Here is a 24,967-nt window from a genome sequence, read left to right as displayed (position 1 = left end):
CTGCCTGCTGACTCACTCATTCAAACAATCGTGCATCCCATCCTCCTGATCGCTTCTGAGACTGGGAGATCCTGGCCTCAGAGCCTTGGTTTTCTTTCTGCTCTTTGGCAAGCTGCAGGCCTGGATCTATCTAGATGTGGAACCCCCAGGTCTAGAATCTAGCCTCAGCTTCTTGTGTGGGCCTGAACCTCTGAGCCCCCTTTGGGGACAAGGGGAATCTCACACAGAGCAGGTGCCCAGAGACCAGTGGTTTGGAGTCTGCAGCTGCAAGATCTACTTAGTGTCTGGAGGGGCCTGCAGGCAGAACTGTGGCCACTAAACTCAGGGGGGCCTCATGCCAAGGGCACAGTGACTTCTCCTTTCAGGAAGCCAAAGGCAGGGTCCCAGGCTGGCAGGAGAACTGGAACTTCCCAGTCACAGATCACCACAGTGTTTCCTGGACTCTGTTGCTCTTTATTTCTCTGTCAGTGCTTTGGCCCATTACCCCCATTTGCCCCCGGTTAGTTAAGTTTCGGAGTCCGGCTCCTGTGCAGAGAGGGCCTCGAAGCGGGGCTGGAAGGAAGCGGCAGCGAGTTGGCTTGCACTCTGCTCTCCTGCACCTGCCGCTTCAGCTCCAGGCTGTCGTACACCTGGTAGCTGGCATTGCCCCCCGGGCTTCGGCTGAGTGGCATGAAGGTGGGTGGGGGAGGGGGGGGCTCAGTAGCCTGGCCTTCAGGCAGGGGCTGGGGGGAGTGGGGGAGCAGGGCTGAGCTGGGAGCCAGGGCCTGTTGGTATGAGACCTCACCCAACACAGTGAGGGAGGTGGATGTCATCAGAGGGTGCTGAGTGGGCAGCACCTCAGCCCATTCAGCTGCCCGGCGCCGGACCTCATGGGGGTCCCGCGAGGTATAGCTCAAGTGTCCTGTGGATGGGCGGGGGCTGCGGTTGGGCTGGCTGTACGCGTGGCCAGGGAGGCCCCGCTGGTGGGACTGTGGGGAGCAGTGTTCCCGGGCCTCAGGCCGGTTGCTCCGTGGCACCAGGGCAGATGGAGGCTCAGAGCCCTCCACACCGTGCCACCGCTGATCCCAGGAATTATACAGTAGCTGGCTCCTTGAGGGGTAAGGGCTGTGCTCTGCAGGGACCCAAGGGGGGCTAGGGGGCAGCTGGTGGGGAGGTGGCAGAGACAAGGTCCACTGCTCAGCCTCCACATTGCCCCAGATGCGGGGTTGTGAGCTGTGGGGTCCATAAGATCGGAGCCTCAGCTCGGACTTGGCCTCCACACGCTTGGGCATGCGGCGCAGCTCGGGTGACAGGTAGAAAGAGGGTGGTGACAAGTCGGCCGGGATCCCACCCTGGTGGCCACATAGCCCAATGTTGGAAGGTAGCCCCCTTTGCTGGTAGAGCCCTCGCCAACCCCACCATGGGTACTTGGGATGTGGGAAAGATAGGTTAACCTCCCTCTCCAGGAAGGAGTCCAGCTCTTCCTGATCAAAAGAGGACATCGGCCTCAGCTGTGACATCTTGTGGCTGTGGTTTGGGCTTTGGAAGACAGAGTGATTGTTGGGGAATTGTTTGTGGTTCTTCAGACTCTGCTGGTGGCTGCAGGGGGCACGGTGGCGGTGGTCATGGTGCAGGTGGCGGCAGCTGCAGTTACGGAGATGGTTAGAGGAAGAAGAACAGCAAGCGGGCCAGGCCATCTTCACTTCTACAGGGTCCAGGGTGCAGTGGATGTGGACATCTTGGGCCTTGGCTGGGGCATCTTTGGGGGAATTTTTACGAGCCTGCAAGATTTTGTCTGGAGGAGGCAAGAGTCCATGAGGGCAGGGCAGTTGTTGGTTGGGAACACTGGGGTCTGTCTTTCTAGGACTGTGGTGGTAGCAGGGAAGCTGAGTTGTTCCCTGGGCCTCTCTAGCTGCCACACTTACCTTTTTGATTAATCCAGTTGATCATCTTGTCCAAGTCACTCTTGAGCTTATTCCACATCTGGGGGTCAGGTGGGGTGGGAGTGAAAATCAGGCTCTTCACCCCCAGCTCCCACACCACCAAGAGCCAAGACTGCTCTTGCAGGTGGAGGTACAGGCCAAAGCTGGCTTCCACCCTCAGCCCTCTTCATCCTTAGGGGTGGTCCACAGCTATCACTGACCACAGTTACCACATTGATCCCAATGTTGACAAGAATGATGAGGCCCAGCAGCAGGAGAAGGAAGTCCTCACCATCCTGGGAACTTTCTTGGTATTGATTGCAGTACCCCAAGTTGTTATACCAGAGCTGGTTTTCCATGGTGGGGGGGGGTCCCTAAGGCCACCTGGGCCATACCCCCCCACCAGCCCCAACCCACACTGCACTCATGCCAGGACCTAGGGACACCTGCCAGCTGGTGAGGGAGCCAGGTCATAATGAGGCATGTTGGCAGGAGTCACAATGCAGAGGTGGTAGCTCTTTTATCTACTCAGCTGGCCCTTTCTATGGCCGTTTCTGCCTTTGGCTCAGTCTCCAGATGTCCCAGAGTTCAGTCTATCCCTTTGTCTTCATGGGAGCTTGCTTAACTCGACACCTGATTCCTGAGTTGAAAATATGGTAGCTACAGTAGTGAGACAGTCTTCATACGAATTGAATCATGCATAAAAGATTGCCTTGGTTTCATTGTCCTGGTGAGACATTATAGAAGCTTATGTAGTGTGTTGGTAATTCCCACCCAAGCAAGAGTCCCCTTTGAGGTCACCTCTCTGTACATTCCCTCCTGGTTCTGCCCATTTCCCTGTCATAACACCTCTAAGCATCCCTTCCTGCCCAGGGACTTCAGCCCAAGGTGTTGGTAGTCACAGAGTCCATTAACCCCTTTGCTTCAGAGCAAAACTGATTTCTTCTTTGCTGGGGTTGCTACTGCCAGGGACCACTCCCAACGGTGGTGCCCCTCCTTAACTTCCCTCCTACTGAGCCACCCCTTCAAGTTGAAAAACTGTTAGCTGCCACCTTAAGAAAAACACATGAAATTCACAAAGCACAAAATAGATATAACTGTTTATATGACAAAGTGGTCTTCGATTTCAACCAGGCTCATCACCAGGGTCTGTGAAAAGGGTGCTCTGGGGACCACAAGTCATTTGCTTGCCCAATAAACACTCAGCAGAAATAGAGGGACAGCCAGTAGTGGGCATTTGTTTTCTTTCTTTCTTTCTTTTTTTTTTTTTTTAGAGAGAGAGAGAGGCAGGGAGAGAGAGACAGGAACGTGGAGCCGCTCCTGTATGTGCCCTGACCGGGGGATCAAACTGGCGACTTCCATGCTCCGGGATGACGCTCCAACCAACCGGACTATCCAGTCAGGGTCCTAGTGGGTATTTTCTATCAAGGCTGCAAACATATAGCAGGTGCTCAATACATACGCAATGGAATCAGCTTCCAACAATCAATGACGTTAGCGGAATGAGAATAAACTAAGAAGCATGGCGATTCACAAAAGGCCTGTCTGCTCCCATCCAGGAACCCATCCAGTATGAAGGTGAGGTCTAGCTCCTTCAGCTCAGGCGCACTCACATGGTTCCTTGTTCCCAAGTTGTGTGAGCGTGTGTGTGAGTGTGTGTATGTGAGCTCCCAGCTGCCTGGGTTTCCCTGCTCTCCAGTGCACACAATATTCTGATGACACACGGCTGACTGAGGAAGGCGGGAGACTGGTGGGCAGGCTGTCTCAGTGGCAATGAGAATCGGCCTGAAGAAGCTGGGGAATGAAGCATCTGAGGCCATCAAATTGATCCTTGGTGTTTGTGTGACCATGAATAAGTCACGTGGCCTCTGAGCTTTCAGTCTCCTCACTTGTGACATGAAGTATAGATCAGAAGAGTGAGGTCACAGGAGGCTGTGATGTTATGAAGAGGCAGCCCTTGAGTGTTTCCCCAATAGTTCATCCTCTATTCCAAGCCTGCTTGAGGGTACAGGAACTTCAGGTTCCGGCACGGGAAGTGTGAGGACCAGGGCTGGAGAGGAAACCTCACCTGCCTACACCTGGGCTCTGGCCCGAACCAGACCTCTGGTGGCTTAGGGTCGTGGGGGTGAGGGTCGCCATTTTGGTTTAGGAATGCCTGGGCATATGGGGAGGGGATTGGCAGAGGACCTTCTCTGGGCCCTGAAGAAAAGGGGGTAGAGGCAGATGGGAACATTGGAACCAAGAATGGCCAGGAAAAGATCTGAGGACAGGTTGATGGTAAGGTTGAGGCCAAGAGGTTGATGAAGGTCCTCAGGGCTGTCTAGGCCCTGTTTCCAGGGAGATTGCTCCCTTAGCAACCAGGGCTTCTAAGAGTTGAGTGGGCCCTAGCACCACCCTCCATCCCGCACACACCACCACAAACCACCTCCTCTCTCTTGTTTTTTAATTTTTTATTCTCTTAGTCACCTCTCTGTCACTGGACGATACACCCAGTTCTTGGCCGTTCCCTCCATGACGTTGGATCTGGAGGCCACGGGGTAACAGTGGGACAGAGCCTCCACCTCCCGGGTCAGCTCCCGAAGGCGCCGCCGCACATCGCGGGCGTCATAGGCAATGCGGCCCGAGGAGCGGCGCCCCGGGATCTCCGGGACAACGGCCGGACCCCTGATGGGTGGGGGGTCTGGGGGGGCAGGAGAGCTCTGCTCCTGTTCTCCCTCTGCCCCCGCCCCTCCGCCGGTCTTATGGCCCAGGACATGTGGGCTGGTGGGTGGGGGGTTCACAGGGTACACACAGGCCTCCAGGCCCAGCTCTGACCACATCTCCCTTTTGAGGGGCCTGTCCTCTATCCTCTGCTGGAAGCGGATGGTCTGAGACGGCAGCTCCATCGCACCTTGGGCCCAGGAAGGCCAGAACTCCTGAGTGGATTGAGAGCCTTCCCAGTAGGCTCCTCGATTCCAATTGTGGGAGCAGATTGCTGGGTCCTGATGAGGGAGCTTCTCCTCATCAGTGTCAGGGGCCCAGGCTAGTGGGTGGTGGGCAGAGCGTGCTGACAAGCCTCGACGGCCACGGTGGCGAGTGTAGGGGGGGGTCAAGGTCATTTGAACAGGGTCCATGGTGCATCGAAGGTGGACTGCAGGGGAGCTCTGCTTTGGGGGCTGGGTCTTCCTTCCAGGTGAGGATGACTTAGAAGCTTCTGTGGATAGGGGAGAGGTGAGAGGCTGTGTGGATACTGGCTCCTACAGGGGCGGAGAGGCAGGTTTCAGGGAGGTAAGCTGCCCAGCTATGGCTTCTGAGCAGGGAGTGGGAGGGGATGAGGCCAGCTTAAGGTCAAGGGCCAGAACACGTGGTATCTGCCCCTCCTCCACCCTAAGCCCCAGGTCCTGCTTACCTTTCTCACAAATAATACGGTAGAACATGTGGTGTAAGAAGCCACGGAGTCTGTGCCAGAGCTGGGGAAAGGACACCGTGACCCCAGGCAGGCCCTGGGCACCAAGCCAACCCACCCCCTGCGATCCCGCCGGCATCCTCCCGCCCAGATCTGCCCTGACCAGTGTCACCAGATTGATGCCGATGTTAATGCAGATGATGAGGCCCAGCAGCAACTGGATGAAGTGGCCTAGGTCCTGGCAACTGTTGGGGTTAGGGCTATGGTAAGAGGCTGACTTGCACCATGGCTGCTCAGCCATGGCCATGGCTGCCTAGGGCCACCAGGGCCCCTAGGCCCCCAGCCCAATGTGCCACAGTACCCAGTGGCCTGCCTGCTTGTCCCAGAGGCTCTTGGGGGTAAGCGGGTCACAATGATGCTGGACCTTTCCCTCACAATGTGCCAAGAGGGAGAGTCCTGGGCCCAGGATTAACCCTCCAGCCTGGCCTCAGACCTTGGCAGAAGGCAAGCCCTTTACTTTGTGTGTCTGTCTTATAGCCAGCTACCTAGACCAGCTAGGCCCTCTGGCCTGCCTGGCATCTGCCCCCATCACCCCTTTTGGTCCTTTTCTACAGCAAGCTCAGTCCTCTGCACAGACATGGGTCCTAATCTTATTATTATTTTAACAGAGACAGAGGGAGGGATAGACAGGGACAGACAGACAGGAATGGAGAGATAAGAAGTATCAATTATTAGTTTTTCGTTGCGCATTGCAACACTTTAGTTGTTCATTGATTGCTTTCTCATATGTGCCTTGACCGTGGGCCTTCAGCAGACTGAGTAACCCCTGGCTAGAGCCAGCGACCTTGGGTCCAATCTGGTGAGCTTTTGCTCTAAAGAGATGAACCCGTGCTCAAGCGGTGACCTCGGGGTCTCGAACCTGGGTCCTTCCACATCCCAGTCTGACGCTCTATCCACTGCGCCACCGCCATGAGTCCTAATCTTAACTCCCCAAGTAGCTCCATTACCATGGCAATCTCATTCAGCACCCACTCCCCCCCTCGGACCTGTTATTCACTGAAAATGGCTGTGGGTGCAGACCTTCTTCATCAGCCCGGTCACATCCCTGAGGTTTGTTTTTTCAGAGCCCCCTGCCCCACCTCCTAACATCACAGCAGGCACAACCAACAGTTAAACCTTATATTTACAATATTCTCTTCATCTTTTGCCAGGTTTAAAAATGTTTACAGAGCCGCAAAGGGTGAGAACATGGGATTGTCAGGGATTGTTCTAGGGAGGGGGACTAGGCATTGGAGTCCGTGGCTGAATCATGGGGTTCCCCAGCCCCTCTCCCATGCCCCCAATTTGTGGGACGTGTCCATAGGGTTCAGGTCCCAGGTCCCTAGCATTTGGAGGGCATGGCTGTTTGAGGAAGGAACGAGACCAGGCAGGAGAAGGGGAAGGAAAAGAATGAAGTTTCCATGGGTGGAGATTGGAGAAGGGACGGTCAAGAGGCAAAGTCTGGGGAGCCAAGACCAGAGATTCTGAATTTGGGTGTCGGTGGGGTGGAAGACAGCACCCCACCCCCTCAATTTTGGCACTAACAACACACAAAATGCCAACAGACAAGCACGGTCTCCTTCTCTACTGGTGTCCCTTAAAACCCTTCCTGACGAGATTCTTTTCCCTATGGGCTCAGTTCCCCTCTGGGCAGTCACCTTACTCATGTACTTCCAGATTCTTCCTGCTGGTGTCTGCCCAAGTCCTGGCCCCTACTGCCTCTCTGTCTTGTTTCTCAGCACAGCTGACAGCATTCTCTCCCCAACCACGAAGCCCTTCTCCCTTGCTCTCACCCCCTCCACGCCACCACTTCTCTCCTTCAGCCCTGGCAGCTCAGGGAAGAGGCAGCTCAGAGGAAGTGAATGGGCTACAGAGAGAAGCTGGTCTGACAGTGACACAGGGATGGCTTCAAAGAGAGAGAGAGAGATGTGGGAAAGGGAAACTGAGGCACAGAGGGAGGAATGAGACATGGTGAGAAGAAACACAGGTAGGACCCCCATAGCTGCCACTTCCCCCTCCTGCCTCCTACCTGTTCCCATGTTTACCTGCTCCAGCCCAGGACTGGGGAATCCTTGGTAAGCCCACCTACCCAGTTTGGCACAGATGAGTAATGGTCTGAAGACTGAGGAGAAGGCTGTCCTCAGACCCCAATGAGGGCTTTGGTCAAACATGCACGGCCTCTACGGGTGGCAGGTCCCACGCCCCTGACCCCCAAACTCAGCATCTCTGGGAGAGAAAGAGGTGGAGCTCCCTGCTCAGGGTTCATACATCCTCCTCAGCTCCTGTCAGTGTGAAGTCTGTTCCTATCTGCTGAGTGAGCAGGAATCAGGTGCTGGGCCGGCGGCCTGGGGGATGCTGGGAAGTACTGGAGAGAAAGGGACCATCTGCGTGGGAAACACACATCCACGTGCAAGAGCATGTTCCCACTTGGAGAAGTGCGTCCTGGACCTATGGGGAAGCAGGTTCCCGAGCAGTGAGGGAGGCACGGAGCCCTCCTGTTCCCCCAGCAGGGTTCTGCGTCTGCCGTCTATGGAATGCGAGGCCTACCCAGGAGGCCACGCTCCACCTGACTTGTGCCATGGGGGCAAAACACGCTTCTCCGGGGCGGAGTGGGGGGTGGACTGGGGAGGGGGGCTGGGACTTCCTCATTGCTTCCCAAGAACCACTCTGTGTTATCTGGTGGCCAAGGGACACTGTACATGAACACACCACTTCCAGGGTCTCCATAGGGTAGGGAGGGAAGGGAGAGGAGGTGGGAGAAGGCGTGAGGAATATGATTCTGGGTATAAATCCCCACAGAAATTCTTGAGGGGGCCAACATGTGTCCAGGGCGGCAAAAAAAAAACCTCACCCTGCACATGGGAAAACACACCCCCTTGTGAGAAAGCACACCTCCACGTGGGAAAATACTTCCACACTTCCACACAGAGAAGACTGGTGTCCCAATGGAGGGGACAAATACCCCCCAGTTTTTCAAAGGCCCAGGTCCAAGAAGAAAAGGGACCTTGATGCATGTGAAAACACACGTCCCAGTGAGAAGACCCATGTCCACCTAGTCCTAGTGTAACGAGGAAAGCCTGTTGCCAAGTCCTCCTCCCTGCCTTCCAAGTGGCACTTCCTGCCTGTGGGAGGGCTGGGGAGGAGGGCCCCCCCAAGCCATCCCCTATACCCGGGTAGTAGAGTGGGGGTGGGGTAGAGTGTTGTTATGGCTGGTAGCGGTGGGGGGAGGCGGGGGGAAGGGCCCAAAGGGATGGAGGGAGGGCGGCGGCGGGGGAGGCGGTGGTCCCAGGCCACTGGGCAGCAGGGTCAGGGCCCCAGGGGCTAACAGAGGCACATCGTCCGGTGCCCGGCGCAGGGCCAGTGTGTAGTCAGGTGGGCAGGCAGGGCGCAGGGCCTCAGCAGGGTCTGCCCCGACGCCACCACCCCGTTTCAGCTGTAGTGACACCAGTTCTTCTTCTGGTGGCAGCTCTCGGCCAGTGGTAGGGAGCAGGGGGCCCCCACCAGGCACCCCAGAGCCTGATCCGCCTGGGGGACTGAGCCGCCTGCATCGCAGCTCCTGCCTCCGGTCCCGCTTGTAGTACAGGGCGGCAAAGGCCAGGATGTTGAGGAAGAGGAGGGAGGCGCCCACAGCCACAGTGACGCTCAGCTCCGTGGAGTAGTCTCGGGAGTCGCCGGGGAAGCGGTCATAGGCCCTAGGGCCTGGCTCAGGCTCGGGCTCAGGCGGCAGAGTGGCAGGTGGTGGGGGCCGGCGTGTGCCCGGGGCGCCAGGGGGCGGGCGAGGCGGCCAGCGTGTGGCATAGGGAGGCAGGCGCGTGGTGGTGGTGAAGATCTCCGTGTGCAAGTTGTGCAGGTGGGGCACAAGCTCCAGCCAGAAGGCCACCTTGTTGGCACGGTAGTTGTCACGCACACGTGGCTTCAAGCCAATGTGCAGGTACTGCTTCTCCTTGCTGTTGAACTTGCTCCACACCACCTCCTCGAAGCGGTTGGGCTTGGTGTGGATGAACTTGGTGTCCTGTGGCACTGGCTGGTTGGGGTCGCTGTGGGCACAGGAGGGCAGGGAAAGGAGTGAGGGTGAGACTCCAACAGGTGTGGGAGGATGGGGGAAGAATAGGGAGGGAGACAGAGATGCAGAGCCAGGGACACATAAGGAAAGTCAGAGAAAACGAGAGGTGGAGAGACAGAGATGGATACAAAGAAATAGAGAAATTGCCAAAGACAGGGAGGGAAAAACAAAGAGGGATGGTGACAGACTGCCAGAGAGGAGGACAGAGGAACAGAGATAGGCAGAGACAGAGAGATAGCCAGTGAAAGAGGCAGAGGATAGAGACATATAGGAACAGAAAGACACATGAAAGACAGCAAGGGTGAAATCAGCAAGCAAAAAGCAGAGATCACAGGGGAAGGGAGAGATATCAATGGCATCAAGGGTGAAAGATGTAAAGACAGCAATAAAGAGACAGATAGACAGACACAGAGCCTTACACATACTCAGACAGATAGGAGCAGTCAGAGGGAGAGCGCTAGGAGAAGAAAGAGAGAAGGTGACTAAGTAAGGGAGCAGAGAAGACACAGACATGGAGCTAGAGTCACCAACTGAGCCCACCCCCAGAAAGGACAGGGGCCTCTCTAACTACTGAATCTCCAACACACCACTCTGTGCTTGGCACAGAGAAGGTACCCAGCAGGTGTCTGAGTCGAGAAGGCAAGAGAGCCGTAATAGAGGGAGGATGGCCGTGTGAAGGAGTGAGAAAGAGAAGGAGCTGAGGTTGGAGGGGGTGTGTGTGTCTCCGCCTGCACGGTGCCCCACCCAGCCCCTCTGGCCCTCACCCAGTCTTGGCGAAGTTGGTCCAGTAGGTCATGACCACGGCGCTGAGCATGACATCATTCTTAGAGAAATTGCAGGGGAAGAGGTCGGTGGCACCCACCATGGGCACACCAAAGACGTAGGGGAGCTCATCCCCGTGCGCTGCATCTGCCCACTCGGGCCGGCCCTCAGCCTGGCAGTGGTGGTAGAAGGTGTAAAAGTAGACAGGGGACTGGTAGTCGGCATGCAGCTTGGCGGTGGCCACAGCTGGTGCCACCCACTGGTGGTCAGTAAAGAGCGCCAGCAGGGTCTTGCGCCGCATCTCACCATTGTCCCGGTCGGCCCAGTCTGTGTACATGAACTTGATGGTCTCCCGCAGCACATCTTTGCCCTCTGGGTAGCCGTACAGGTTGTCCACAAAGTTGGAGACTGTGAAGTCAAAGGCGCTGGCGGACACACCGTCCTCGCTCTCTGCGGAGTCCTCCACAAACTTGAGACCCTCTCCTTGGTTGACACCGATGAGCATGTCGTAATTGAGGAACTCTCCCTGCTGCATGAGGATCTCAGGGTCATCAGGGACCACGTCGCCATCCACCACGGGCCCAAAGGCTATGTGGTAGCTGGGGAGAAGGGATCAGGGTCTCACCACCTGCTCACTGGCCTCCTCTCAGCTCACAGCTTGCCGAGCCCTCTGCCCAGAAGACACTTCTCCCTAATTAAAATCTAGGAATCTTTAAGGGCACTTGGCCTGTTGGGAAGTCTTCTCTGAAGCACTTTCTGATACCTTGTGCATGCTTGCTCTGTTTGGATGCCTCCCCTTAGGGAAAGGCTTCCAAGAGAAGGCAGAGCCTCGAGAGACATCTGTCACCCTCAACCTCCCTGTAACCAGCAAGGTGGGTGAAGGCCTGGACTCGGCCCTCTCCCACCCCCACACCACTACCCATACCGGGCGGGCTGCACGTCCTGGTCCACCAGCTCCCGGGAAGGCTTCCGACGCAGACACTCCACAGCTTCTGCACTGTCCTCCCGGTCACAGCCCACCTTGGCTGCCAGCAGACGTGTGTATTTGAGCGGCTGATAGTTGACAGACCAGCTGGAAATGGCAGTGCCACTCTGGGCAATGGCCTTCTGGAACAGCCCTGGTGGGATAGGCAGGCTTCAGGTTGGGCAGAATCAGCCCAAAACAGGAGAAGGACCTGGTAGGTTCAGGGGTATGGGAAAGGGGACAAGACTGGTCATCTGATGAGGTTGCTGGTACCTTCTGAATGATGGGAGAGGATGAGAAGGTTGACACAGGACGCGCCTGCCCCAGACCCAAAGATGGTGATGCGCTCAGGGTCACCCCCAAAGTGGGCAATGTTTTCACTGAGCCAGCGCAGGGCCTGGATCTGGTCCAGGAGTCCATAGTTGCCTTTTGCAGCCTGGTCCCCAGTGCTGAGAAAACCTGGAGGTAAAGGAAAAAAGGGAGCTACCTGGGGGTGTTACCATATTCCTGCCCCTTATCTGGGCAGCTCAGTCCAGCCCAGAAGCCATTTTGCTGCTGCTGGGTTTAAAGGAGTCCACCCACCAGGCCCTTCTCCCAGACTCCCTAGAGTTGTCTGCCCTCCCTCACCGAGAACCCCAAGCCGGTAGTTGAGCGTGGCTACAATGACGTTGCCGTAAGCGGCCAGGACAGAGCCGTCGAACATATTGCCGGTGCCCTCCATGTAGGAGCCGCTGTGCAGAAACAGCATCACAGGCTTCTTCCCAGAGTCCCGGATATCTGTGTGGGGAGGGGTGGGCAGGTGGGCCGGGAGTGGGGGACAAGGACACAGTGAGACCAGAAGCAGCAACTCCCAGCTCCCAGGCCTGCTGAAGACCAGCCCAGAGCTCAGGGGACATGTTACTCCCGTCCCTGGGGGGCAAGACCGGATTCCCCTCCCTCCCTCCCAGGCTAGTTCTGGCAGAAGGTCCTCCCCACCTCCTGCTGGTCTGCTCCACAGCCTAACAGAGGCAGGGGTGGGGGTGGCCCTTCTCAGGGCACCTGCTGGATCCAGGGGCACCCACCCCACACACACACAGCAAATCTCCTTCCTCCTCCTAGGAAGAGTGAGCTCCTGAGGCTGGCACTGGAGTTAAGGATGCTGGGAGGGTCCTGGCCTTTTTTTTTTCTCAGACTTAGGCCTCGGGCCTCAGCTCCACATGGTGGCCTGGTCTGTCCGTGAGGGGGGTGCCAGACCCTGGGGTCCCTGGGGGCTTGGTCGCCTCCCCGCCCTAATTCCTTTCTAGGTCACCTCCCCAGTCACCATGGCAACCCCCAGCCTAATTACTATGGCAGAAGGAGGCAGGGTGGGAAAGGGCCTGCTTAATGTAGCCAGAGTGCAGCTCTCTAGTCTCGGAGCCCCCTGCACACTGGCCTGAGCCTGTTCTGTACCAGACCCTTCTCTAGTCATGTCCCAAGAGGATCCTGTAATCACTGCTCCATATAGTATACTTTTGCAGCATTCCAGGCTGGCCTGAGGAGTGACTAATTCCAGAAGAGGGTTGGGGTCTGAGAGGGCTTGCCACAGTCCCCTGCAGCCTCTTTATGGTTTACCAGTTCCAGGCTGGGATGACCCCTGGCCCACAGGCCTTTCTCTTTCCTGACACCTGCAATCTCTGACTAGACTGGGCACTCGGCAAACAAGAGCCAGGCCTGGGCCTCGGCTGCTGGGCCCCAGTGGCCCTGCCAGCCCGCTGCATTCTGGGAGAAACTTTCTTCTAGTCAGAAGGTCAATCAACAGGTCACTAAGACACTGCAGTCCATCTCCTATAGACAGCATCCTGCCTCCTATCTCTTAGGACCTCCTCCACCACCTTCCTCTGCCTGGCTTTGGCCAGGAGCTCCTAGGTAGGCAGTGCCCATCTGTGGCCTCCCCAAATCCTGTTTTTCCCTTTGTTCCTCAACTTTCAGTGGCCTTCCAGCAGTTCAGGCTGGGGTCTCCTTCCCTCCAAGGTCCTGTCCTAAATGTCCTCAGTTCTCCCCCCTTGTCCCCACCCAGCTCCTCCACTCCCAGTGTGGGGGCAGGGGAATCAGAAAGGGAAGGAACAGGAAGGGGACTGGGGCAACAAGAATTCAAAACCAACAACCAAAAACAGGATCAAGAAAGAAGAAAGAAAAAAACAACAACCAAAAAGCAAGAAGTTCTCGGGGCAGATTCAACAAGAAAAGAAAAAAAAAAAAAAGAAAAAGAAAAAAAAAAGATCCGTTTTTCTGGAAAAAAAGAAAAAAAGAAAAAAGTTCTTTGCATTTTTTTTCTTCAAAATTTTGTGGTGAAACTTCAAGATATTGGGCCCTGTTTTCAAAAATTTCCAAATTCTTTAATTTGCTTCAAATATTTGTGTTTTCTGTATCTGACAGGCTTTTGGAAACTGTAGCAGGTTTCTGATGTTTCAATTGTGTCATCAAATTGCCAACTTAATTATTTTTTTCAGATGTTTGGCTTTAAATGAAAATCATTTTTTTTCAAATGTTACATTTCACAAGTTTCAAAACAGTCCAAATTTCTGTCAAACTCTAAACATTTTATCCAATTTTTTGGTGTTTTATTTTGCTCTGACATTCCAATTTCTTTTTACAATTTTCTGTTATTTATCTTTTTGCCACATTTAGCTTTTCTTGCAGGTTTTCTAATGGGTCCAACAGTGTTCAAATTTTGTTTGAAGTTTTCATAAATCTTTTTTCCAATTATTACAAATTTTTCTTTTCTTTTCTTTTTCGTTTTTAGTTGGGAGAAGGACTGCGGGCCTTGGGGGTTTGTGGGCATTTAGTTAGGGGCAGGGCCGTGAAAGTGACCGTCCTCTCATCAGCAAACACATGCAGCAGCGGGATTTTTAAATCTACCTGTGTCTGGCGGATTGAGCGTCGCCTCGTCACGTTTTTTTGTGAGCGGACCTAAGACCGGGAACACAAAACAGAGAAAAAAGGACAATTTTGTGGGGAAAGATGGGGGTCGGGGAAGGTGGTGGATGGGGAAGGGAGGAGAGAAAGCAGAAAAGGGGAGGATGGGGGGGCATTAAAAATAAGCCAAAAAAAGCAAAATTTGTTTGCAAGAAAAAGAAACCAAGAAAAGAGAAAAACGTTTCTACAACCCAATTTCGTTCCCCTCCCCGGAAAAATTCATGCCCCAAAGAAAAGGCTGGTTTTGGGGGGTGGGGTGCCTAAGTGGGCTGAGACCTATCTGAAGACATTGACTCGGCTGGAGAGGAGTTTTGGCTTGTCGATATGTTGGCTAATTGCTGAAAATGAAACGGTGTTAAAGGTGGGGTGGGAGGGGAAGGGAAGCCTGCCTGGGAGACCAAGGCCAGCTGTGCCACCTGGGCCACGCTCACACAGGCCCCCTTCAGGGCCAGCCAAGCACCTGCCTGCTCCCCAAGGCTGTAAAGAGGAGGGGCTGCAGCGGAAAGGACTCTGCTTCCCTCTGGACCGATCTGGAGGGCTGTGGGTGGGTCAGCTAAGGCTGCCTGCCCACCTAGCCAGTCTCCCAGCCCCCAGCATAACTCTTCCATCCGCACTCACAGGCCTGGCTTCTCACCCCATCTCCCCAATGTGGGGCGAAGCAGGGAAAGGGGTCATCAGGTCTTGCCCTCCACACCACCTCTTCCCTCTGTATTCCCACCCCAACCTCATCCCCTACCCAGGCCTGCTCTCCTCCCCCCAAATGGTAAATTTCCCACCAGGGGCACTAGCCCCTCACCAACCCCTGCTCTAACGCCAAGAAGTCCCCCTCCCCAAATGGGGGTTCAGTCCACAAATAGGGAACAGGAAACAGTGTCCTGAGCCAGGAAATGCTCAGAGGCACAAAGTGTATCCACTGTCAAGGAAAGGTCCCAGACTAGGCCCGGAATTTGGTTCCAGGTTTCTTTCAGGGGAGAGTTGGAACTCAGGGGCCTGAGGGGGTTGCCCCAGGCTGACCAGTTTCTCCTCAACAGCAGGGGGAGGGACAGGTCAGCAAGGCCTGGGCCAGCCTGTGGAAGGCTTTTCCCAACTGGTAATAATGTCCTGATGGGGACCCATTAGGACCAAGGCCTGTTCTTCTCTGCGATAGGATGGGGATGGGGATGAAGGCAGCAAGACACGAGTGTACATGAGAATATGAAGTGTATGTGCATAGCTGTGTGTGTCTGAGTCAGCCTCTTCCTCCCAGAGCTGGTGTGAAGATTCAGTGAGATCACCTGAATGTGTCAGGCTCCAAGCAGGTTGGCAGTACGCGGTGGTTAAAAATACAGAAGGTGTGAGCAAGGGTGGTGTGGGGTAGGGTGGACACTTTGTGTGGAGACTTGGGGTTATAGTCTACTGGTGGGAAGTGATTGATGGAGGTTTCCCATGGTGAGTGATGAGACAGAAACTGAAGAAGACATTGAGTTGGACAGTCTATGTGAAGATGTGGGAGTGGAGTCCATGAATGGAGAGTGCTGAGATGGACAGTCTGTGTGGAGGCATTAGGGTGAAGAATTCACCGGAGGGAGAGTGCTGGGGTAAGTAGTCCATGAGAGGGCAGGGGAATGTGGAGTGGATGGTTCTAATGCAGATGGTGCTTGGTAAACATTCTCTCAGGGTGTTTGGAATATGGATGAAATTAGAGTGAATAATATTTCTGTGTGTTGTGTGTATGGGTTACTATGAGGCATGGCTTCCATGGGGAGGGGTAGTTGGGGTGTTACGGTACATGGTAGGTATGAGCAATAGAGGGCAAGTGGTATGCACAGGTATTGGGAAGGATATGGGTGGGTTGAGGTGCACGAGGTGTTCTGTGACTTGCACGAGAGGACTTTTGATACAGGGATGTGGTGAGTAGCCTGGTCCAGGCGCAGGTTTATTGGGACAAAGGTCTATCTATGTATGGGTGTTATTAGGCACATGACCTATATCCAGGGATACTGGGAGCCCACAGTTTTAGAGACATGTGATGGTACACAATTTTAGAGATGTGTTGGGGTGTGTGCTGTGCAAAGGTGTCGGCAAATGTGGTATGTGGGATGTTGGAGCACGGACATGGTCTGTGTGTAGGTTGGTTGGGTACGTGGTCTGAATGTTGAGTAGTTGAGATCCTGATTTGTTGAGGGACTTGATGTGGAAGTGTTGGGTGTGTTGAGTGTACGTAGCGGGGTTCCTGGTACCAGGCCTGTGTGGAAAGTTGTTAGAAAATGACCTGTAGGGGGTGTGGTAGGAGCAGATGGTCCCTGTTGAGGTGCTGGGATGATCTGGAGTAGCCACATAGGGTGTTAGAAGGGTAATGCGAGGATGGTCTGTTGAGGTGGCTGGGGCCCTGCTGATTACCTCTGTTGTAGACAGCTGGAAAGTACTCTGAAAGATGCTCTGGTTGATCTTAGTGTACTAAAGGTTGGCAGGTGGAGAATTGTCCAAGGGGGCTGTGAGTTTATTGAAAGAGAGCCAGTTAAAGAGCTCCAGGGAAGGTTTTCTGGTGGTGATGGTGGGCTGTGCTGTGAGTGGAGAGACCCCTGGCAAGGAGTTTCCATGACCCTTCAGGATGGCATAGGGGTCAGAGGACAACACGCTGGAGAAGAGGCACTCAGCTTAAGCAGGGGGCTCTGGATGTGATGTGATAGGTGGAAGTCTGCTGTACTGGCCTGGGGAAAGGAGGAGTCTGTGTTGTCCTTGAGGTACAGATGTTGCTAAGGTGGACAAGCCAGGGACAAGCCCAGGCTTGGGGGTGGGGTGGGGGGGTAGAGCTGGAATGCGGGCCTAGGCAGGTGGTGGATGTCTCCTCTGTGCAGATAAGATAAGTAAGTCCAGCCTAGTGCCTGCTGACCTTACTTCTGGCTCTCGGTGGGCACCAAGAACTTCTGAGGTGGCTGTCCATGGGATTCATTCCTTGGATTGCTTGGCAGGCACCATACCAGCCTCGGAGGTCTGGCAGGGACATACTATCTGCTCACTGCTCATTGTCCCCACAATGCCCAGCTCCCATTCTGGACTGTGCCAGTGCCTGAGGTTCTGCATGTGTGTTTGTGGGCTGTGTCCACAGAGTGCCCAGCCTGGTGCCCGCACCCTTACCGTCCTCGGTGGGCACGTAGAGGTTGAGGTACAGGCAGTCTTCACTCTGGTTCTGCACATAGGTGGCAGCTGCCTCCAAATTGTCGGTGAACCACACAGGCAGCATGATGGCGGGCAGCGCCCCGTGCAGGTTCTGCGGGCAGGCGGGTGGCAGGGTGGTGGCGTTGCGCACGCCGGGCCACGAGGCCGGAGCCTCTGGCGGCTGGAAGCGGCGGGCGCCCAGGGGTGGTGTGGCGTAGGGCACGCCCAAGAACTGCACGACGGGGCCCAGGATCTCGTTGTTGAGCTCACGCCTTACACCACGCACTCGCCCGTAGGCTGTGTTCACCACTGGGAAGCGCTCCTCCCCGAGGCTGCTGAGGCTCAGGCCTGGGCCACCCGGGGCGCCAACTCCGGGACCCCCTCCCCCCCGTTGAGCCCCCACCAGCCCCACCAGACACAGCGCCAGGAGCCACATGCTGATCGGGGGACCCCCCCTCCCTCCCCGGGACCCCCCCCTCAGAGAGAGAGAAGGGGGGGAGAGGGAGGGAGGCCCCCCTCACCCCAGGAGGGAGGAGGGGGTGGGAAAGGAGGGAGGAAGGGAGTGGGGAGGGACCTGGGTTAGACTGGACAGCGGGGTCTGTTCCTCTCCATGGAGGGGGCAAGGGGTGGGGCTGGGGAAGGAAGTGGGAGAAGGTGAATGCAGGCTGGACCTGTGGGTTGGAGGGAGAGGGTATGCAAGATACAGACAGACAGAAAAGTACATAGGAGAGGTGAAGAAGGGAAGGGAAGGGCAGACAGAAAGGAATGGGGAAACAGAAGAGACAAGTGGTTAGTGACTTGGAATTCAGACCAGCTGTTCCCCTTCTTCCACCCTCAGGCCCCCCAGTACTTCCTCCCACCCCCCAAAACACCTTCCATCATCAGGGACCCAGAAAGAAAAGTCTGAGGCTAGGGGTCGGTCAAGATGTGGTCAAAGTCTAGGACACAACCAGAGGGGAAGGACGGTCAGCTCCCCAGATCTGGCCTGCCTCCTTCCGGCTGCTTTGTCCCTCCCAGGAGGCTCTCCTCAGGGACCCAAGAGTCCTAGTTCCTGCCTCTCTGGGAGGAGTGACACAGACAAGGAAGAGAAAATAAAAATATCAAATAATTAATTAGCAGGAAGTGACAGGTTTGTTTTATGTGTTAATTACTCCTGAGCTATCATTTCATGGCACTGAACCCTCACCCCACGCCAGACTCTGGCCTTTCTTGGGACTGCACAAGTCCAGTGCCTTCTCCATGCAGTGGAGGAGGAGGGAACCCCTTTTGCCCAGGCCCTCTCCATTTCTTCTCTCAGGAGTTAAGGTGCCTTGAGGCAGAGGCTGGAGTAGGGATAGGATGCTGGAGGGGGGCAAACGCAGGGACGGATGCGTGATCTTGCAGCCGGTTGCCCAGCGACGAGATGCTGCCCCGCAATGTTACCTCGGTAACGGGCTGCAGCTTTAAGGGGGGGGGGCGGGTCTGCAAGAAGAGGGAAGGGACTGGCTTGGTTATGGGGTCCATTCTGGGCACGAGGGCAGAGGCATGAGTCAGAATGCTAGAGTGCTCCCCAACCTTAGCATAGAGGAAGAAGTATATATGTTGAGGGAAGCATAAGATTGGAGGCACTAAAGAACCCTAAAAGGCCCGCCTCTTAGCCCTTGTTGGCCAATCAGAGCCTAGTCCTAGTGACCAGGCCTCTGTCTGGGGAGAAGGGGTGCTGAGGTGGGTTTGGAGGGCTTTGGATGCACCCACTGACTGCTTCTCTCCCACAGTCTTGAACAGTCTTGGATTCCAGGCACCTCTTCATCCATGCAAGGCATTTTAACCAACGTCCTGAGGGCAAACCTAGGCTTTCTTCTCATCCCATCTCAGATATTCACCTCTCCTTCTCCTTGCCGGTCCCCCAAAGATGCTGCTCTGATGCCTGGGCACTCAGGGCAGCAGGAACAGGACAAGGGAAAAGATCAGACTGAAGGGGCAGACACCCAGGTCATTTCAACACACACCCCCCCCCCCCCCCAGCTGCTAGAGCTGTTTGCTGACGCGGGGTTTTCAGAGCCAGGCGCCAGCCCGCGGGTGGCTCTCTGCAGGTGTCAATTTATTCCAGAGACGAGGACACAGGAATCCTTACCACACACACTCAGTCATGCCCTCCCCCTCTTCAAGTCCCCTAAAGCTCCAGTTCCCTCCTCATCAGGAGGGGGCTTGGGGCTGGCTCCCTCAGGATCTGCCCGTGCCAGGCTGAGCTCTGCTTCCATGGCCTTGCCAACCTCTTCCCCTTCTACTAACTCGGTCTATCTGCCTCTGTCACCCCTCCTCGCTTAAGGCATTTGGGGCCCCTGGCCCCCTCCCTGCCAGCTTCTTTCTCTTCTTCCCTCCCTCTAGCCCCCCCATCTCTTTCCTCTCCACAGCGTCCCCTCAGAGGATCTTTCCAAGCCTCTTCCAGACTGCTCCAGCTCTTGCCTTCAGTCTCTCATCCTCAGTCTTTTTAATCACTCTCTCCTATATCTCCTTCCTTAGTGTTTCTCATTTTCTCTCTCCTTCAAATCCCTTCCTGAAATTTCCCTTCAAGCCTTTTCTATTTCTCTCCCTTCTTCTCTTTCCCTATCTCTGTCTCCCCCATTTTCTCTCCCCTTCTCTCTTCTTTCTGCCACATCTTGCTTCCCCCTCCTCCCTATCTCTCTGCCTTGCTCTCTCCATTCCTGCCCAGGCCTGACTCCCCCAGCCAGGGAGAGTTGAGGGACGGGGGCTCAGGCCGCAGCACCCCCCCTTCCTGCAGTGGGGAAAAATGGCTTGGCCGGGGATAAGGAGGGGGAGGGGAGATAGGAACACTCGGGGTCTGTGGGCCCATTCAAAGGATCATTCATGGGCTGGAGAGAGGCAGAGACAAAGAGACCGAGACGGAGAGACACGGCGAGAGCATCCCTAGGCGGAGACGAGCAGACAGAACAGGCTGGGGGAAATCAGGCACAGGAAGAGATGGGGAATGGGAGACCCCAGTGGACCGCCACGCAGTCCCTTCCACCCGGCCCGGCTTAGCTCCTACCTGGCTCAGCCCTGGGGCCGTGGTGCCTCCATCCAGGGCTCCGAGTAGGGGGGCAGCGGCCTTTGAGCCCCCGTGGTCCCGCAGGCCCAGCCCCCGCCCGCAGCGCCTCACCCAGCGGGGGAGGGGGATCGCCCCAGCCCCAGGGGGCGGGGCCGGGATCCAATCGATCCCCGGGGAGGGGTTGGGGATGGGGTCAAGAGGAACCCGAGTACAGGGAACCCCGCAGTGGGGACTGTGGAGTGAGGAGGGGGTAATGGGACAAAACTGGATTGTGGGTCCACTGGCTCCGTGGGCCGGCTTCGAGGGACCAGAAGGCGGTACAAGCGGAGGATCCTAAGGAGTCGGGTGCGGGAGGAGGAGTCCACGGCAATCCCCAGGGGCCCGGAGCCCGGGAGCGCAGGATCCGCGGTGCAGGGGCAGGGATCCAGCCGGAATCCTCTGGGAGAGGGAGGGATCTAGTCGATCCCGAGGGCGGGCGGGAGTGGGAGGTCCGGGGAGTCAGAGGAAGGCGGGAGTGGAGCCTGGAGCCACGGGGTGGGGGTCGGCACTGCAAGAAGGGAAGCGGGGGGATAAGGGGGAGATTTCGGGGGTCGCTCAGCAGCCAGGAGGCCCGGATTCCTGGCTCCGCGCGCCAGGGCCCGCCCGCCCCGCGTCCATCCTAGCCCGAGAGTGATGATCCGTCGGCGGAGCAGCCGCAGCAGCCCCGCGCGTCACCGCGCGGCCGCCTCCCCCGCCCCCTGCAGAGAGAGCGGCGCACACCCCTCGCTCGCACCCGCCTGCTCGCCCGCCCTCCAGAGTGTGGGGGAATTGGAGACGGAAGAAGGCGGGAGTGGACAGACCGACGGATGGACGGATGGACGAAGAGGACCGGGGCAGGATGGAGACATCCCCGCCAAGATCTCCCACCCTCGGGCTCTCTCATTTGTTGGTAGTGGTGGTGGTAGGGTGAACTTAGGGGGCGGGGCATCACATGAAGAAGGCGGGGCCTTTGGACCTGGAGGAGGAGCCAAATGGACATTGGGCGGGGTTTAATGAGGATGGGTAGGGCTTGGGTATCCGTGGGGACGCCTCTTTTTGGGTGTGGGTCTGGCTTAAAGCTGAAAATGAGGATCCTGTGGGGAAAGGGAAGGAACTATACATGGGGACCTAGATCTTTGGAAATTGGCCAGAGGTGGGAGAGGGTGTTAGAAGAGGCCATCAACTTGGAAAGTGGGCCAATTCGTGACGCAAATCCTCTAGTACCGCCTCCCCAACTCCGCTCCCCCACTGCCTAGTTCCTCGGCTCCGGATTGGTTCTGATTTCTCCGCCCGCCAGACGTCTTCGCCACTCAACAGGGGTTTTACAAAGGCTCAAGTACCAGGGGTGAGGACCTAGACGCTGAAATGAACAGGGACCTCATTGGGCACCTGTGCACCTTATTTGCATGGAAGCTCGGGATTGGCTGGCCTCTTGGGTGGCCTGGGAGGTGTTTGCTAGGCGCATGACCATCCACTGCCATGACGGGGCCAGGGTCTGCTTTCCGCCGCTTGGGCGCCTTGTCCGGAGCCGGGGCCTTGGGCTTGGCCTCCTACGGGGCACACGGTCAGGCTGAGGATGGAGCTGGTCTGGTGCAGGGGTGGAGTTTATGGGAAGCGCAGGGGCGAAGCCTTAAACCTTTTAAAGCCCATCAGCCCGGTCCATTTGATTCCCAGCACTGGCCTTGCGTGTTTCCAGCAGTCGGAAACCTCCTGGGGGTGCGCTTTCTCTCCAGTGCCCGCCTGGGTCCTTTCGGGAGTTGGGGCGCTAGACTGGTAACCTTTTTCTCTCCTTTCCACAGGCGCCCAGTTTCCGGATGCCTACGGGAAGGAGGTGAAGTAACTGCGCAGGAGTTCCCTCACTTCCGGATCTTGGAGGGCACAAAGTCTGGGGTCCCTAAAGGAAGTAGGGGAGGGGCAGAGCGCGGGTCTTTGGAGCAGCAGGGGCTGCAATCCTGAGGCGTAGGTGCCTGAGGAAGGGGCAAGCTGACACTTCATTTGGGGGACAGACTTTTGTCCCACGGGATCCAGGTGCTTGTGTTGCTTAGGAAGTCCCCGTATTGCTCTTTTTCTTACAGCTCTTTGACAAGGCCAACAAACAACACTTCTTTCACAGCCTGGCCCTGTTAGGGGTGCCACATTGCAGAAAGCCTCTCTGGGTAATCTCACCCCCCTTGTCTAACCCTCACCAAGCCCCATACGCTCCTTCTCAGTCTGCCCTTCCCTTACTTACTATCTTGTTTTCTTCCTTGTATCTCTTTTAGGCCGGGTTTCTGCTAGCCTCCGGAACCACCTTGTTCTGCACCAGCTTTTACTACCAGGCTCTGACTGGAGACCCCAGCATCCAGACTTTGGCTCCTGTGGGAGGGAGCATTCTACTCTTGGGCTGGCTAGCCTTGGCTCTTTGACTTACTCGTGTTTAATTTCTGGGTACTTTTTTTGAGCGTTGGAGCAGGGAAAGGATTAAAAGAGAAAGACAAAGAACTTTAGAGTGTTTGTTCATCTAACCTCTTGGAAGAGGAAGGGTAGGGATTGTCAGCCTCTAAACTCCCTTCCTTTCCTAGAACCGAATCAGTAAGCTTTGGGTCTGGGGGTTCTGTTCACTTCAAGTTAATTTGTTATGAGGTTCTTAAACTGGTGCGCATCAGAGTCATAAAGAATGTTTGTACCCTGGCAAGGTAGCTTATTTGGTTAGAGCGTTGTCACAATAGGGCAAGGTTGTAGTTTGATCCTCAGGGCACATGCAAGAAGTCAGCCAATCAATTTATAGATGAAGAACAAATCAATGTTTTTCTCTCTCTTCCCTTCTCTCCCTAAAGTCAATAAATAAAAACTTTTTTTAAAAAAGAATGCTTGAAATGCCTGACCAGGTGGTGGTGCAATAGATAGAGGGTTGGCCTGGGATACTGAAGACCCAGGTTCAAAACTCCAAGGTCGCTGGCTTGAGCACAGGCTTACTAGCTTGAATGTGGGGTTGCCGGCTTGAGCATGGGATCATACACATGACCCCATGGTGTCACGCTTAAGCCAAAGGTTACTAGCTTGAAGTCCAAGGCTTGAGCAAGGGGTCAGTGGCTGGGCGGGAGCCCCACCCCAATCAAGGCACAAATGAGAAAGCAACTAATGAACAACTAAGGTGCTGCAACAAAGAATCGATGCTTCTCATCTTCCTGACTGTTCCTGTCTGTCCCTCTCCCTCTCTCTCTTGTTTAAAAATAAAAATAAAGAAAGGTTGAAATAATGCACAGTCTCACTGAAGTCCTCTTTAGGGCCTGGGAATCTGCATTCTAAGAAGCTCATCTTGTGGTTCTGATGCTCACTAGAATTTAAAACTTTTTTTTTTAATTTTTATTTATTTTTTACAGAGACAGAGTCAGAGAGAGGGATAGACAGGGACAGACAGACAGGAACGGAGAGAGATGAGAAGCATCAATCATTAGTTTTTCATTGCGCGTTGCAACACCTTAGTTGTTCATTGATTGCTTTCTCATATGTGCCTTGACCGCGGGCCTTCAGCAGACCGAGTAACCCCTTGCTGGAGCCAGCGACCTTGGGTCCAAGCTGGTGGGCTTTTCCTCAAACCAGATGAGCCCGCACTCAAGCTGGCGACTTCGGGGTCTCGAACCCGGGTCCTCTGCATCCCAGTCCGACGCTCTATCCACTGCGCCACAGCCTGGTCAGGTTGATGCTCACTAGATTACTACAGGGGACTGGTGTTCTGTCATGTCATTCCACATATTGAACACTCACTCTGGAAGTCAGGGTTAAGGCCAGGCAGGACAGGAAGAGTGCCATTATAGTAGTCCCCCCTATTTATGGTTTTAATTTCTTTTTTTTTTTTTTTTAACAGAGACAGAGTCAGAGAGAGGGATAGATAGGGACAGACAGACAGGAATGCAGAGAGATGAGAAGCATCAATCATTAGTTTTTCGTTGCGACACCTTAGTTCATTAATTGCTCTTTCATATGTGCCTTGACCGTGGGCCTTCAGCAGACCGAGTAATCCCTTGCTCAAGCCAGTGACCTTGGGTCCAGCTGGTGAGCTTTGCTCAAACCAGGTCAGCTCGTACTCAAGCTGGCGACCTCGGGGTCTCAAACCTGGGTCCTCTGCATCCCAGTCCGACGCTCTATCCACTGCACCACTGCCTGGTCAGGCTGTTTTTACTTTCTATGATTTCACTTTGCACAGTTTTACTTACCCATAGTCATCTGCAGCCCAGAAATACGAAATAGAAAATTCCAGAAATAAACAATTCATAAGTTTTAGATGGTGTGCTGTTCTATGTAGCGTGATGAAATCTCACTCCATCCCGCTCTGTCCCACTGTGATGTGCATCAATCTTTCTTCCAGAGTTACCAGCCCATTAGTTAGCCATCTCAGTTATCAGACCGATTGTTGTGGTATTGCAGTACTTGGTTAACCCTTATTTTACTTAAGCACAAAAGTAGTGATGCTTGCCATTCAGATATGCCAAAGAGAAATGTAAAGTGCTTTCTTTAAATAAAAAGGTGAAAATTCTCAAGGAAAGAAAAAAAATCATGCTGAAATTGCTAAGATCTACAGTAAGAATGTTTTTTTTGAGATATTATTTATTGAGTTTGGAGAGAGAGAGGAAGGTTGGGTGGGGAGGAGGAGCAGGAAGCATCAACTTATAGTTGCTTCTCATATGTGCCTTGACTAGACACATGGGTTTAAACCAGCGACCTAGGCATTCCAGGTCTGCACTTTATCCACTGT

At 55.1% G+C, this 24,967-nt stretch overlaps 4 protein-coding genes across 7 annotated transcripts; 1 reads left to right on the top strand and 3 right to left on the bottom strand.

The window, feature by feature from the left end:
- Positions 1-500: 500 nt before the first annotated feature.
- On the bottom strand, positions 501-2,260 carry SPEM2 (SPEM family member 2). Its single transcript, XM_066366438.1, has 3 exons — positions 2,123-2,260; positions 1,905-1,962; positions 501-1,774 (listed from the first exon to the last, which is right to left on the bottom strand). The coding sequence occupies exons 1-3, from the start codon at positions 2,258-2,260 to the stop codon at positions 501-503; spliced, it is 1,470 nt and encodes a 489-aa protein (XP_066222535.1).
- Positions 2,261-4,363: 2,103 nt separating this feature from the next.
- SPEM1 (spermatid maturation 1) lies at positions 4,364-5,789 on the bottom strand. The gene is made up of 3 exons (XM_066366436.1): positions 5,450-5,789; positions 5,290-5,350; positions 4,364-5,094 (listed from the first exon to the last, which is right to left on the bottom strand). The coding sequence occupies exons 1-3, from the start codon at positions 5,591-5,593 to the stop codon at positions 4,364-4,366; spliced, it is 936 nt and encodes a 311-aa protein (XP_066222533.1). The 5' UTR covers positions 5,594-5,789.
- A 662-nt stretch (positions 5,790-6,451) lies between these two features.
- NLGN2 (neuroligin 2) lies at positions 6,452-21,156 on the bottom strand. 4 transcript variants are annotated; one of them, XM_066364747.1, is made up of 9 exons: positions 21,054-21,156; positions 20,215-20,761; positions 17,166-17,857; positions 13,992-14,042; positions 11,742-11,891; positions 11,388-11,573; positions 11,076-11,268; positions 10,153-10,749; positions 6,452-9,362 (listed from the first exon to the last, which is right to left on the bottom strand). In XM_066364747.1, exons 3-9 carry the CDS (start codon positions 17,620-17,622, stop codon positions 8,489-8,491), a joined length of 2,508 nt encoding a protein of 835 aa, XP_066220844.1. In that variant the 5' UTR covers positions 17,623-17,857; positions 20,215-20,761; positions 21,054-21,156; the 3' UTR covers positions 6,452-8,488. The 4 variants fall into 4 exon arrangements, with proteins under 4 accessions (XP_066220844.1, XP_066220843.1, XP_066220846.1 ...); XM_066364746.1 differs by having other exon boundaries at positions 20,987-21,132; XM_066364749.1 differs by lacking the exon at positions 21,054-21,156 and having other exon boundaries at positions 17,166-17,298; positions 20,215-20,965.
- Positions 21,157-21,646: 490 nt separating this feature from the next.
- TMEM256 (transmembrane protein 256) lies at positions 21,647-23,417 on the top strand. Its single transcript, XM_066364750.1, has 4 exons — positions 21,647-21,796; positions 22,032-22,063; positions 22,308-22,388; positions 22,494-23,417. The coding sequence occupies exons 1-4, from the start codon at positions 21,712-21,714 to the stop codon at positions 22,635-22,637; spliced, it is 342 nt and encodes a 113-aa protein (XP_066220847.1). The 5' UTR covers positions 21,647-21,711; the 3' UTR covers positions 22,638-23,417.
- The last annotated feature ends 1,550 nt before the right edge of the window (positions 23,418-24,967 follow it).

Source organism: Saccopteryx leptura, chromosome 2, assembly GCF_036850995.1.
Source record: "Saccopteryx leptura isolate mSacLep1 chromosome 2, mSacLep1_pri_phased_curated, whole genome shotgun sequence".
Taxonomy (NCBI): Eukaryota; Metazoa; Chordata; class Mammalia; order Chiroptera; family Emballonuridae; genus Saccopteryx; species Saccopteryx leptura.
The sequence above is the reverse complement of the archived record's forward strand: the minus strand, read 5'-3'. Positions and strand labels throughout refer to the sequence as shown.

What these genes read in the sequence shown, in the direction of transcription:
- NLGN2 (XM_066364747.1), bottom strand. Translation starts at nt 17,622, where the DNA reads ATGTGGCTCCTGGCGCTGTGTCTGGTGGGGCTGGTGGGGGCTCAACGG. An exon ending in CTACCGGCTTGGGGTTCTCG is followed by an intron (nt 11,574 to 11,741) that starts GTGAGGGAGGGC and finishes CTTTACCTCCAG; the next exon opens with GTTTTCTCAGCACTGGGGAC. An exon ending in ACCAACTTCGCCAAGACTGG is followed by an intron (nt 9,363 to 10,152) that starts GTGAGGGCCAGA and finishes CTGTGCCCACAG; the next exon opens with CGACCCCAACCAGCCAGTGC.
- SPEM1 (XM_066366436.1), bottom strand. Translation starts at nt 5,593, where the DNA reads ATGGCCATGGCTGAGCAGCCATGGTGCAAGTCAGCCTCTTACCATAGC. An exon ending in GCATCAATCTGGTGACACTG is followed by an intron (nt 5,351 to 5,449) that starts GTCAGGGCAGAT and finishes TCCTTTCCCCAG; the next exon opens with CTCTGGCACAGACTCCGTGG. An exon ending in CCGTATTATTTGTGAGAAAG is followed by an intron (nt 5,095 to 5,289) that starts GTAAGCAGGACC and finishes CCCTATCCACAG; the next exon opens with AAGCTTCTAAGTCATCCTCA.
- TMEM256 (XM_066364750.1), top strand. Translation starts at nt 21,712, where the DNA reads ATGACGGGGCCAGGGTCTGCTTTCCGCCGCTTGGGCGCCTTGTCCGGA. An exon ending in GGCCTCCTACGGGGCACACG is followed by an intron (nt 21,797 to 22,031) that starts GTCAGGCTGAGG and finishes TCCTTTCCACAG; the next exon opens with GCGCCCAGTTTCCGGATGCC. An exon ending in CGGATGCCTACGGGAAGGAG is followed by an intron (nt 22,064 to 22,307) that starts GTGAAGTAACTG and finishes TTTTTCTTACAG; the next exon opens with CTCTTTGACAAGGCCAACAA.
- SPEM2 (XM_066366438.1), bottom strand. Translation starts at nt 2,260, where the DNA reads ATGGAAAACCAGCTCTGGTATAACAACTTGGGGTACTGCAATCAATAC. An exon ending in GGATCAATGTGGTAACTGTG is followed by an intron (nt 1,963 to 2,122) that starts GTCAGTGATAGC and finishes CCTGACCCCCAG; the next exon opens with ATGTGGAATAAGCTCAAGAG. An exon ending in CAACTGGATTAATCAAAAAG is followed by an intron (nt 1,775 to 1,904) that starts GTAAGTGTGGCA and finishes TGCCTCCTCCAG; the next exon opens with ACAAAATCTTGCAGGCTCGT.